The sequence below is a fragment of the Schistocerca gregaria genome, chromosome 3 (genome assembly GCF_023897955.1).
Source record: "Schistocerca gregaria isolate iqSchGreg1 chromosome 3, iqSchGreg1.2, whole genome shotgun sequence".
NCBI lineage: Eukaryota > Metazoa > Arthropoda > Insecta > Orthoptera > Acrididae > Schistocerca > Schistocerca gregaria.
In genome coordinates, this window is record NC_064922.1 from 955,483,465 (window position 1) to 955,496,924 (window position 13,460).

At 43.4% G+C, this 13,460-nt stretch overlaps 1 protein-coding gene across 2 annotated transcripts in view; it reads right to left on the bottom strand.

Annotated features, from left to right (window-relative positions):
• The window catches only part of LOC126355933 (CD151 antigen), a 176,520-nt gene that overhangs the window by 22,426 nt on the left and 140,634 nt on the right, over window positions 1-13,460 (bottom strand). For both annotated transcript variants that reach the window (XM_050006505.1, XM_050006504.1), the window contains 2 exons: window positions 7,445-7,636; window positions 7,155-7,325 (listed from right to left, as the gene is read on the bottom strand). In XM_050006505.1, the coding sequence (XP_049862462.1) occupies window positions 7,155-7,325; window positions 7,445-7,636 (363 nt within the window). The remainder of the gene's footprint in view (window positions 1-7,154; window positions 7,326-7,444; window positions 7,637-13,460) is intronic.

Here is a 13,460-nt window from a genome sequence, read left to right on the forward strand (position 1 = left end):
ATGTGGGACAGTGCACCAGAGTACGGGCCACTGGGCACCGCACCAACACTCAGGCGGGTCTTCACGGCGTAGGAGGTAACCGTGGGTCACTCGAGTGTGGCCAGTGTGGAGCTGGCAGATGACAACTGATTCCCTGTGAGAGGCCCGCTTGGAAATCTTCCAGACATTCGTAGTCTCTATCGTGACACGCAGTTTGTTGTGCGTACTGTTATGCCATTCCATCTCCCAAAGCCGAAAAACCCTACGGTGTAAGTCAATACTTAGGTGCACGAGAGATGGCCACCAGCTCTGCAGTGAATATAATGCAGCCATTGGGCAAGGAAAGCTGTTCAAAATGACCTGTGTGGACGAAGGCAAAGCCAACACGACCATCAGCCATCGAGCTGTCGCTGTAAACCCCTTCAGAGCCCCAGAACATGTCAAGAATCAACAGGAAGTGACAGTGGATAGTGGCAGGAGTAACTGAGTCCTTAGGGTCGTGCAAAAGGTCCAGACCAATCTGCGGCCTACATGTACACCATGGGGTTGTATGTGGATGGACCTGAATGGGAGGTGGTAAAGGGAAGGACTCCAGTTCAGACAGAAGGGATCCCAAGTGAACCGCAATCATTACCCGTGACCTGGGGCGCCGATGCGGAAGAGTAACTGCCACAAATGGGAAAATGAGATGGTAATTAGGATGCTCAGGAGAACTACAAATGTGTGCAATGTAACTGGCAGACAGTTGTGCATGATGGATCTGCAATGGAGGACTCCGGCCTCCACCAGGACACTGGTCACCCGACCCATTCTAAAACCTCCTGTCGCTAGGCGAATGCCACAGTGGTGCACTGGGTCGAGTACATGCAACGCTGAGGGCTACTGCCCGCACTTCCTCTTCAGCTGACGAAGATGAGGCAGCCACGTCAATCAGGCATCAAAAACCAATCCTAATAATCAATATGTCTCCACTACAGAAAGTGGATCATACAGAGCCCTGCAGAACATTATTCTCCTGGATGTGTGTGTGTGCGTGTGTGTGGGGGGGGGGGGAGACACATTATGGATGGGAGGCACCAACATTGACACAATGACACAAAGTCTGGAGCAGTAGAAAATTTTGGATAAAAATCTGAAATGGGCCCCAGAGGCCCCACTCATACAATGTGGCAAAGATATGATGTCACCAGATCATGTCTTAAGATTTTTGTAAATCAAAAACGACGGCAACCAGATGTTGGAATCTGGAAAAGGCTATTAAGATGGCACACTCAAGGGAAACTAGATTATCAATGGTGGAGCGGTCCTGGCATAAACTGCCCTGGCATGGAGCCAATAGCCACCAACTTACCATACGTTCTAACAGCTTACAAAGAACGTTTGTGAGGCTGATGGGCCAATAGCTATGCATATCAATTGGGTTTTTACCAGGTTTGAGTACTGGAATGATGGTGCTCTCCCACCATTGCGATTGAAAGATGCCATCACATCAAATTCAGTTGAAGATGATGAGATGTCGCTTGTAGTCGGACAAGATGTGTTATATCTGACTGTGGATCTGATCTGGCCCAGGAGCTGTGTCGGGGCAATGTGCAAGTACATTGAGGAGCTCCCACTCTGTAAATGGAGCATTATAGTGTTCACTGTGACGTTCAGTGAACGAGAGGGTTTTCCTTTCCATCCTTTCCTGACATATGCTATCAGGGAAATCAGCAGTACAACAGAGGGCAGTCTCTTCCTGGGATCAAACCATATAAACAATGATAAAACTGTGAAACATACTTAAAATGGAAGAAAACAAAGTTATGAAAATGTGATCTGAAGTACAAGTTTTCTTGTATAACATCAAGCTTTAGACCACTTTGGATCTCTGAATACACCAAGGCAGCAACATGTTCTGTCCCTGGCTGTGTATTCAGAGGTCTGACAGATCTAGATCCTGAAGACAGACAGCAGCACATATCCCAAATGGCTTGGTTGCATTGGGCTGATTCCTGAACAAAATGCTAATGACTGAGGTAACAGATTTTCAGTGCCTGACGAGCCAAAAGTGTGAGTCACTGAATTTACCTTTAAGTAGTATCAAACTTTTCCAGGGTCAAAAAATGCACAAACCAAATGGTTCTGCCATAAGAAAGACTGCTCTATTGCCATCTTCACCAGTATTAAGTTTTCAAGAGTGAAACAGTAGCACCTGAAACCACACTGGGAGCATCTCCGGTGACCATGGGATTTGAGCAACCAGACAGGGCCGTGGTTGACCGTGCTTTCAAGAGTCTTACACTTACTGGTTGTAAGGGTTACACTCAGGTAACTGTTGGGGGCACTACAGGTCCTTGCATGGTTTCCATATTGGAATTAATATTGCCTCCTTCCAAGTCATGGGACACTGTCCATCAAACCAGATCTGACTGAAACAAGATAGCTGCTGTCCTTTCGTTTTAGAACACAGATGACAGCATGGCATAATGAATCATCAGGTCCAGCAGCAGTGTGTCTGGCTGCAGGCAGAACTGATTCCACTTCCCACATGGAGGTGTAAGGTTGTAAATTTCCTCATTATATGAGCAGGGAACACCTGAAATGCAGGTGTTTGTCTGGATGATGCACTAATTGTAAGAAAGTGTTCAGCTAGAACCTGAGACCTATCTTCAGGCACCCCCACTATGATCTCATTATTAGACACTGTAACAGAACATGTACTGGCCTTGCCTGAAATCCGCCCTATTGATATCCAAATTTCTGCAGTTGAAGTGGACTGGTTAACTGAAGTAATGAATTCTCTCCAGGAATTTCTCTTCTGTTCTTTTATTACTTGCCTTGCATGTGCTATCTCAGATCTGAAGACATGAAGGCCTTCTGTAATTGGATACTATTTGAAGTTCTCCAGAGCTGTTTGTCTGGCTCTGATGGCCATGTGACAGTTGTCGTTCCACCAAGGTACAGGCCATCTTCTGAGGTGGTTGCTAGACCAGGGGATGGGCTGTGGCAGCCTGTTGGACCTCACAAGTGATGTGGGCCTCTGTCTCCTTTTTGTTCAAAAATAGCCTGTCAATTGTAATGCAGCCAATTTGGCCTTTGAATTGTTCATCTTCGTGGTCCCCTGTTTATCACCGTCCGAGTCAATAGACGTCCATATTGGAAAGTGGTCACTAGAATGTAGATCTGTAGCCACTTCCCACTGAACCAAGCTTGCAGTAGATAGGGAGCAAAAATAAAGGTCAATGGGTGAAAAAGACCCTATAGCTGTGGAAAAGTGTGTCATCTGACGCAAGTTCAAAAGGCAGATATTGTCATAATATATGACTCACTCAACTCGACCCCTGGAACAAGTGTTAGCCATGCCCCACAGCAAACTGTGTGCATTGAAGTCCTCCCCACAAGGAGGAATGCGTGTGGGAGTGCCTGGAAGCTTTGTGTCAGTGCGCCTGCATCCAAAGGAGCATGAGGTGGAAGATACAAAGAATACACTGTGATTTTTAAATGGCACTAGAACAGTCATGGCAACTGCCTGTGTGGCCATTTGTTTGTTTTGTTTCATTTTAGGGCACAAAAACAACTAAGGTCATACACACCCATGTTATAACCGTAGAACACAAAGATGAAAAAGGAGGTAAAAGGAGTTAAAAAGCAACTACACATTAAGCCCAGTTGACAGAAGGAAATACAGCTAAAACCAGGGACTTCCTCTTGGAGAAAGATCCATGAGATACACTCCAGAGACAAGGGAGGTCCTGAACTGAGAGGAATATCCATCATATTGCTGTGACACGTAAAAAGTAACACACAGTCAACAGCCCGTGTGCTGTTCACTAAGACGGCCAAAACTCATACGCCAAATGTAAATTAAAATGTAAATGGTTAAAAACATGGCATTTCATCAGGAAATGGTGAACTGTCAAAGTCTGATGACAATGAACACAAAGTGGTGGGTGGTCATCACTTACCAAATGGTGATGGCTAAGAAGATTATGCCCAATATATAGCCTAGTTAAAATGATGTGGTGATGTCAAAATGACATCGTCTGCTGTCAGGCGGCAACACAGATCATTGAAAGGAATGGAAGAAGTAGCGTGCCAAGATATGAGGACTACAGTCTCGGCAGCAGTGTCAGCGGCCTTGTTTCCCCTTTACACCAACATGACCAGGAACCCACGAACATCACAGTGGTTCCATTAAGAGTGAGCAAGTGAAAGCTTTCCTGGATCTGTTGCTCTAAGGGAGGGACAGTGTACAGCACACAGAGGCTCTAAAGGGCACAGACAATTGAAAAGCCTGTATCACCAGATGTACTGTGTGGCCTGATGCAGGGCGAAGAGCTCCACTGTAAATACTTAGCAGTGTTCCAGAAGCCAACACCAAAACTCGTGAGTGTCAATGACAAAGATGCACTCAACACCACAGTCAGTTCGAGAGCCATCATTGTACAGAAAGGTACTAGTGTAAATTTCTGGGCAAAGTTCGAGAAACTTATTGCAATAGTGCAAGTTTGGAGTAGTGCCCTTAGGAAGCGAATGAAGTCTGAGGTGAACATGGGCCACAGCATAAAGCCAAAGTGGTGAAAGGTTTGCACCCACTGGGAAAGTGGCAGGGAGTGTGAAGTTAAGCTACCAGAGCAACAGCCAAAAGCCAACTACAGGAGGTAACACAGAAGTAGGGTATGCCCCGTACTGGCGGTTGAAGGAGTCATTGAAGAAAGACACACAGGATGTGTGACCAGACATAGCAGACAAACGTCATGTGTATCTGCTGAGGAGAACACCATGTTGGTATTGCAGCAGTAATTCAGCAGTTTCTACATACAGACTCTCAAATGGGCTAGTGGCGAAACGGATGCCACGATGGTGGATTGTATTTAGATGGCATCTGTTATCAAGCCACTCCACCTTAAGCCTGTGTCTAGTAATATTGTTCTCCCCTGTGGGGGAGTTAACCCCTTAATGCAGGTGTGTCTGTGACTTTAAAATAAGTTTCTTGTAAGCAGATGCAGTATGGTTTCTCCTGGACCAGGAGCTGTAATTCTTCCAAATGTTATCAGCATCCATTCAAAGTCCACTGCAACACAGACATCCCTGTGGGAGCCATTGATTAGCAATGGTTGGTCTTGTCTTTCTCCCTCAAAGGAAGTGATTTACCCTAGAGGGCAGGGGAATGTTAGCTAATGCCTGGCTCTTGTTCCCCCCAAGTGGGAAGCCAAATCCTCAGAAGTAAAGTCTATGTGACAGGGAGAGCACTCACTGATCTGAAAGTTTAAGCTGCCACATTGACTTTTTTGAGGGACTTTTTCCTTATTTATGGGAGGAGTTGATTGCTTGGGTTGAGGGGATGGCTTAGAAGGCTTCTGATGGTGGGCAGCAGTATGTGGCTTAGGTTGTAAGCCTATTACCAGCATGAATAATTTCTGGTTCGAGTTTATCATGAGATGCTAGGGAAACAAATGTCAACCCATGCAGAGTCCTGCATCGCTGAGCAAGTCTTATACAACCGGGGGGAGGGGGGGGGGGGTGGCAACGAGTGCCACAGAGGTTGCCCACTAGAGACTTACTTCAACAGCCATTCACCTTATCGGCACATAGTACACTGAGGTCAAGGGGCTTCTTATAGATGTAAGTACCTTCCTCATGGCCCAGGCAATGAAGCCAAGGCCCCAACACACAACATTCCACCACCGCACCACACTGTGGTCACTGAAGCATGCCTGAAGCTTATGGTACCAGTTGACTGGCAGTGCATAGCAGTCCCTAGCCCCAGTTCAGGAACCTGGGGTTAGCAAGCCTGTATTCAGCAAATGAATGTTGAGCCCCAGGGAGGGAGGAGGGTGGAAGGATACTGAAGCTCTTGCAAACAGTTCAACATGAACCAATACACAAGTACAAACACTACCCTGAAGGAAAAAGAGACCAAACAGTTTTTCATCTTTGGCAGTTCAGTGGACTCCAAAGCTTGACCCACACCTGGATGAAGGGAGGAGGTGTTCCCAACGAGAAGATTTAGCGCTTCTGACATTCCTTGTACTGTGTTTAGTTAGGTAGTGTGCCATAGCACGAAGCTGCTTAAAAATTAGGAGGATGGACTGTGATGGATATCATTTGAGAGATGCCTGTTGACTGTCCTGAAATGGCTGTTGCTAATTCTTTGGTCCACTATGGTACCAGACAGTGGCAGAAGAGGCCTGTAGGAAGGGGAATAGCAGTACCAGCTGCATTTGTGACCACATCATGTGTGTGACCCACAACCTAGTTAATGCAATCTGACTGAGGGGCAAGGTGACAGAGGTATACAACTGTAAGCTGACCATTGGAAGAGCCCAACACTGTAACTGGTCTCTGCTTGTGACCCTGTCAGATTTTTGCAGACTACAGTAAGTATTCCTTTGACCAGAACATAATTGTCTTAGATGACTATTCTAGAAGATGGCAGAAAGTGACATAAATAAGGTGGAATTGGTGCCTACATGTGAAAAAATTATGTTTGGTGATCTTAAGGGTTAATCTGTCCCTGTGCAGCGACTGCATATTGTTTAACTATTATCTTAGACAAACAAAAGGGAATATTACAACTCCCTGAAGGATTCCATGTGGTCTGCAATTGTCATTTCATGTTAAATACTTGAAAGTGGCACACTGACAGTAACAACAACAATAATTTTACTGTCGCTATGCCAATTTTGGGCAGTGCGAGTCATTCAAAAATTCATAGCAACTGTCGATCCAAGATCAAAGGAAATTCAATTTTTAGGAGCAACTGTCTGAATTAAAGTTTTTAAACTTCACACATGCTACTACAGATAACTGAGTAAACATCCTGAATATCAAAATACAAGAAAAAGAATTTTTTTGGGGCGGGTGGGGGGAGGGAGAGGGAGAGGGAGAGGGAGAGAGAGAGAGAGAGAGAGAGAGAGAGAGAGAGAGAGAGAGAGAGAGAGAGAGAGAGAGAGAGAGAGAGGGAAGGCATTCTTTAAATTCTTGATTGAGTGCACCAGTGGCATGCAAAATTCTTTTGTCATTAAGAGGGCAGGTCTGTCATTGCATTAATGGAAACCACATCGTTTATCAGCGATTTCTCCCCTGCTACAAATTTCTACTACTGTTTTACAGTGAAGTGAACAAATTAAGAATCACATAGATACATACTTAACAAACCAACAGACATCTACAAATGTTACAATACTTACATTAATTTGAGTGTTGTCCCATGCCCTTTGCACTTCTGGATTCTCATGGTACCTCCTAATTGAACTTTCCATTTCTTTGTACATTGTAGTTTTAACTTTTTCACGGAAAACATATCCTAGAATTCCTCCAATAAGCATTGTAATGAATATCAGGAACACTATAATGAAGTACTGAAAAGATTAACAGAATTAGCTAAAAATGATAGCCTTTTGTTCCCAGTCATTGAAAGAAAAATAAATCGGTAACATGAATTTATGCAAAAAAAAATAATTTTAATAAAATGACATACCATGAGCAACATGCAACGGACTTCCTTTACCGCTCCAAGACAGCCTAAAAATGCTATTAAGGACACAATAGCACCAGTTACTATTAGTATATAGACAGCTCCCATGAACAAATCAGTTCCAAGAAGCTCATTAACATAGGATTTGTCAACCAGTGTCCATATTCCAATTCCCAAAACAACCAGACCACCAATCTGGGAAGAGAAAAGAATAAAACATATAAACTGGCCAAATAAACCTTGCAATTTTCTCAAATATTTTCATTATGCTAACTTTTGCAATTAACCTGTTACACTTTAGCAAGGAATGTAACTTTCTTCCATTGCATTTTAAGAGCTAGTATACTACATGTTGCAATAAATTAATACAATTCAGTATTTCACTGCCTGTTTACTGTCTCATTTAACAGCAGAATATGAAATTAAGCAGAATTTATTTTCAAAATGAATCTTTGGAAGACAATGGACATTCTCATGAAACTGTTGTGTAAATGGAGAGAAACAGTGTTTGAGGAAAATTTTTCAAGTTTGTTGACACCACAGTAACTTTGTGTCAGAACCTAGAGAGTGTGTGAAACTGGAGAAACACTGTGCCCATGTCTCTAAGCACTGTTAGATCGGTGCCTGTTGTAAGTAACTCCTTAAACTACTAATGTTATCTGGAAGCTAAAGTTAGAATATTAAACCTGCTGCTGTTTTACTTTTCCCATGTCGGAACTCCATTTAGTTATGTTGTTTGACGCTCATTATTAAATTAATATGTAGCAAATGTTCAAATGTAGGTATCAACCAAAAATGTTCCCAATTGTGTAAGAATTCTATTGAGGAAAGGCCTGTTACTGGCATGTTTAGCATCTCCAGTGATCAGAGTATTTTCAGCTTTAAGTACTAGAGCCAATAAAGTAGCCTTGAAATTTATCACTTTCACATATTTCATTATTAACATATGGGCAGTAAATGTAAAACCTGTAATTTCTATTGATCAGAAAAAAATTGCAACCTGTTGTATTTTGTAGTTATATATATATAATTTTTCACTGTGCAGTTTAACTGCCTTCCACAGAAAACTATGTAGTTAGCAACTGTGGCCGGTCACCAACATTTAAAAATTTAAGGACTGATTCACAGGTGACTTAATTCAGTCACATTCGCACAATTCAAAAGGAGGTTCCAGTTAACGATTTCCAGGCCAATAATGCAAACAAATATACTGAGCCTCCAAATATGTTAGTGATCACCTCATTTTCATTATCACTGCACCATTTCAGTCATCATCACAGTTTAAAATGTTGGATAATTGACAGCTGGCATGACAAATTTAACAGCCATGATAGTATAGTTTCATTTTAACTAATTAATGGAAAATCTCATATAAAGATGTGAAACAATTACTAACAAAGAGATAGAGGGGCTGGCCAGTACTTACCTCAGCTCAGTACAGCCGATAGAAACACAAAAAAACAACCGAAAATTTAAGTTCCTTCACCAGGGAGGAGAGAGGGGAAAGAAAGGGAAGAAGGGAAAGTGGATTTAGTTACTCACAACCCAGGTTATGAAGCAACAGGGAAAAGAAAACAGGGAAGGTAGCAAGGATGGAGACATGGTTGTAAGAGGGAAGCCAAAGATATTCTACTGTAGGTACTGTGCCAGCTTCAAACAAAAGAGGATGCATACAGAAGTAAAGAGGTGTATAGTATAAAGATGCATGAATGGCTAAAGAGGAAAGGGAAAGAGGAGAAGACTGAAAAGTAAATGGGAGTGAGGATGTTTAACGTAGGTTCAGTCCAGGGGGATGGCGGGATGAAAGGATGTGCTGGAGTGCAAGTTCCCATCTCCGCAGTTCAGAGGGACTGGTGTTAGGTGGGAGAAGCCAAATGGCACATACGGTGTAGCAGGTTCCTAGGTCCCTAGAATTATGCTAGAGGGCATGCTCCGCTACTGGGTATTGGACATCTCCTAGGCGGACAGTTCGTCTGTGTCCGTTCATGCGCTCAGCCAGTTTAGTTGTTGTCATACCAATGTAAAAGGCTGTGCAGTGCAGGCATGTCAGCTGATAAATGACATGTGTAGTCTCACACGTGGCCCTGCCTTGAATTGTGTATGTTTTCCTAGTAGCGGGGCTGGAGTAGGTGGTTGTGGGGGGATGCATGGGGCATGTTTTGCAGCGGGCTCGGTTACAGGGGTAGGAACCGCTGGGTAGAGAAGGTAGTCTGGGAATATTGTAGGGTTTAACAAGGATGTTACGGAGGTTAGGGGGATGACGAAAGGCAACTCTGGGTGGTGTGGGGAGAATTTTGTCAAGGGATGATCTCATTTCAGGGGTTGACTTGAGAAAGTCATATCCCTGGCGGAGTAATTTATTGATGTATTCGAGGCCAGGATAATATTGGGTGACAAGGGGGATGCTTCTGTGTGGTCTGAGGGTAGGAATATTGTTGTTGGACGGGGAGGAATGTATTGCTCGGGAGATCTGTTTGTGGACAAGGTCTGCAGGATAGTTGCGGGAGAGGAAAGCACTGGTCAGGTTATTGGTGTAATTGTTGAGGGATTCGTCACTGGAGCAGATACGTTTGCCACGAATACCTAGGCTGTAGGGAAGGGAGCGTTTGATGTGGAATGGATGGCAGCTATCAAAGTGAAGGTACTGTTGTTTGTTGGTGGGTTTGATATGTACAGAGGTGTGGATGTGAGCTTCAACAAGATGAAGGTCAACATCCAGGAAGGTGGCTTTGGTTTTGGAGAAGGACCAGGTGAAATTCAGATTCGAAAAGGAGTTGAGGTTATGGAGGAAATTAAGGAGTGTTTCTTCACCATGAGTCCAGACCACAAAGATGTCATCTATAAACCTATACTAGGCCAGGGGAAGCAGCTGTTAGGTCTTCAGGAAAGCCTCCTCCATGCGGCCCATGAAGAGGTTGGCATAGGACGGAGCCATCCTGGTTCCCATGGCAGTTCCCCTGATTTGTTTGTAGGTCTGGCCTTCAAAAGTGAAGTAATTATGGGTGAGGATGAAGTTGGTAAGTGTGATAAGGAACAAGGTTTTTGGAAGATCTTCGGGTGGGCGTTGGAAGAGGTAGTGCTCAAGGGCAGAGAGACCATGGGTGTGAGGGATGTTTGTGTAAAGGGATGTGGCATCTATGGTGACGAGAAAGGTTTCAGGTGGGAGAGGAGTGGGAATGGATTTGAGGCGTTCTAGGAAGTGGTTTGTGTCCTTGATGTAGGATGGGAGTCTGCGGGTGATAGGTTGGAGGTGTTTGTCTACCAGAGCTGAGATACGTTCTGTTGGGGCTTTGAAGCCTGATACAATGGGACGGCCAGGATGGTTCTCTTTGTGGATTTTGGGTAATAGGTAGAAGGTAGGGGTACGTGGCTCAGGTGGATGAGTAAGTCTATGGAAGCCATTGTGAGGCCTTGTGAGGGACCTTGGATTTTTAGGATTTTCTGCAGCTCAGTCTGGGTGGAGGGAATGGGATCCTGGGTAACAGCTTCGTAGGTTGAGGTGTCAGAGTTAACGCAGTCCTTCTGCCACATACTCCACACGGTCAAGTACCAGAGTTGTGGAGCCTACAACTGTGGTACTTGACTGTGTGAAGGGTTCCAGACACCGGACTGGTCCGTTCAACGTGACCGTGACTAACTTCATACACTCTCTGCAATGAGTATATCATAACTAATGAAAATTAGTGCAAAACTGACTCAGTCCCAAATTTCCAACTTTTTGCAAGCACTCAACTTCTACTATTAGGCTCCTTGCAGGTAGTCTAGAATCACCTCGTCAGTGTTCCATCCCATTACTTCTGAATGAACACAGCTGAATAGGACTAGCATGAAAACACACGATAGGCAATCACTGCATACTCTGCCTCAAGGGACATACCTCAGTCAAACTGAATTTACTAACAAAATTGATAAAAAGTAGTGGGGGATGAAATTAATGACAATATTATGTCATTGCAGCTTTGAGTGATATTGCCATTACCTCCATCCATTTTTTATAAGTGAATTAAGTTTGTGTGATAGACCACTAGTATTAGGACTTCAAGCCATATAATTTGTATGATCTCTCCTGGCTGTGGTAACTGGGATGAGCACACGCCCACACCCTCAATGAGAGAATTTTTAGTGGGCAAACATTAAATATGGTGTCCCATAAGGTTTGGTCCTTTGTCCATTTCTGATCCTAGCCAACAATTTTTTTTTTTACCTTTAAAACTAGAAAACTACTCAAAAACTCATGTTTCCATCAGAGAACAGTGGATAAGTCTACTGTCATGTAATTCTAAAGGAATCAAAATGCCTAAATGGTACCAGAGAGAGAGAAAGAGAGATCAGTGGTTAGACAATGAATGTGAAGTTCCTAAATATTCCAATAGATACTAAAATGAAGAACCACCAAGCATGTGGATAAATTAAGCAAAACACTCAGCTCTGTCCTATGTGTGAACCAGTAGATGGGATTTCTAATTGTTATACTCTGTTCTGCCCTGTGGCATAATCTTCTGGGTCAAGAAAGTACTAAATTTACTGAAGCATGAATAAGAATTTTGTGTAAGTTTGTGAAAGTCTCTTCAGGGCCCAGGGATTCTTACGTGTGACTATGTATTCCCCGATATTTATGATTAACAAAAGGAGCATATTTAGGGTTTAGTTTGTAACAACTAGAATTTTAAAAACAACAATTTTCATATATAATACACATCCCTTTCTACAGTTCTGGGGTATAAAATAATACTAGCAAATGTTACGAACAAAATTTAAAATATCCACATATCCAAAATAACATACCAATCCAGTTGGATGAAAAGTGGAATATTACTGGGATGGTTTTTGTCAAAATATTCCTCATTCCAGTGCATGATGAACCTCTGCCAGAGTATGTGGTGAGCTGTTCCACTATGGAGTTATACTATTTAACATCATGTACCAGGCCACCTGACAGTGTATGGTGGAGGGTGTATCTAGTATCACTAACTGATCCCCCTTGCTTGTTCCATTCGCAAATGGCATGTGGGAAGAATTACTTTCAGCAAGCCTCCGTATTAGCTCCCATCTCTCAAATTCTCTCATCTTAGTCATTTTGTGAAATATGTGGGAGGAAGCAATATGTTGTCCGACTCTCCCCAGTTATACTTTCTTGAAATTTCAATAGTAAACCTCTCAGTTATGCACATGCCTCTTTTGTAGCCTCTGCCACTGGAGTCCATTGAGCCCATCTGTAACACACTTGTGCCAACCCAACAATCATACGATGGAGTGTGCCCCTCCTTGTTTGATGATCTCTACCTCTTGTCAGTCCTACCTGGTAAGAGTCCCAGCATGATGAACAGTAATCAAAAACTGGTTGAACGGGTGCCTCGTAAGCCACTTCTTTCATGAATGACTTACACTGCCTTAAGATTCTGCCTATGAATCTCAGTCTGGTATCTGCTTTTCCTACTGTATGTTTCCATGTGGTCATTCCTCTTAGGTCACTCTGCATAGTTACTCATAGATATTTTATGATTCCTAGTGTTTCCAGCACTATCATCAATAGTGTAGTTGCACAGTTGTGGATTTCTTTTCCTATGTATGCACGATATGTTACATTTATTTATGTCCAGGGTCAACTGCTGGAGCCTGCACCATTCATCAATTTTCTGGAGACCACTGCTAATTGTTACTATTTTCTGGCATTGCTACTTTCTTATAGACAACTAAATCATCTGCAAACACTCAAAGAGGTTCCAACACTTTCTACTACATCATTTTACATACATCCTAAACAGTAAAGGTTCTATTCGATGAGATTTCGGGATTGCAGCCGGATCACGTTGACTTCTTGCCACGATATTTCGGCTGGCAATCGTCCAGCCATCTTCAGGTGAGTGTGCGTCACTGGAGACTGCAAGTTCCGGGAGTCAGCTTTATAGCAAAAAATTGGCGCGAAAACGCATGCGCATTGGCCACCGTCACAGGAGCGTCCTCTGTCGAAGTCCGCGCCCTCTGGAGCTACTGTTCTATCTTTGGAGCGCTCCAAAGA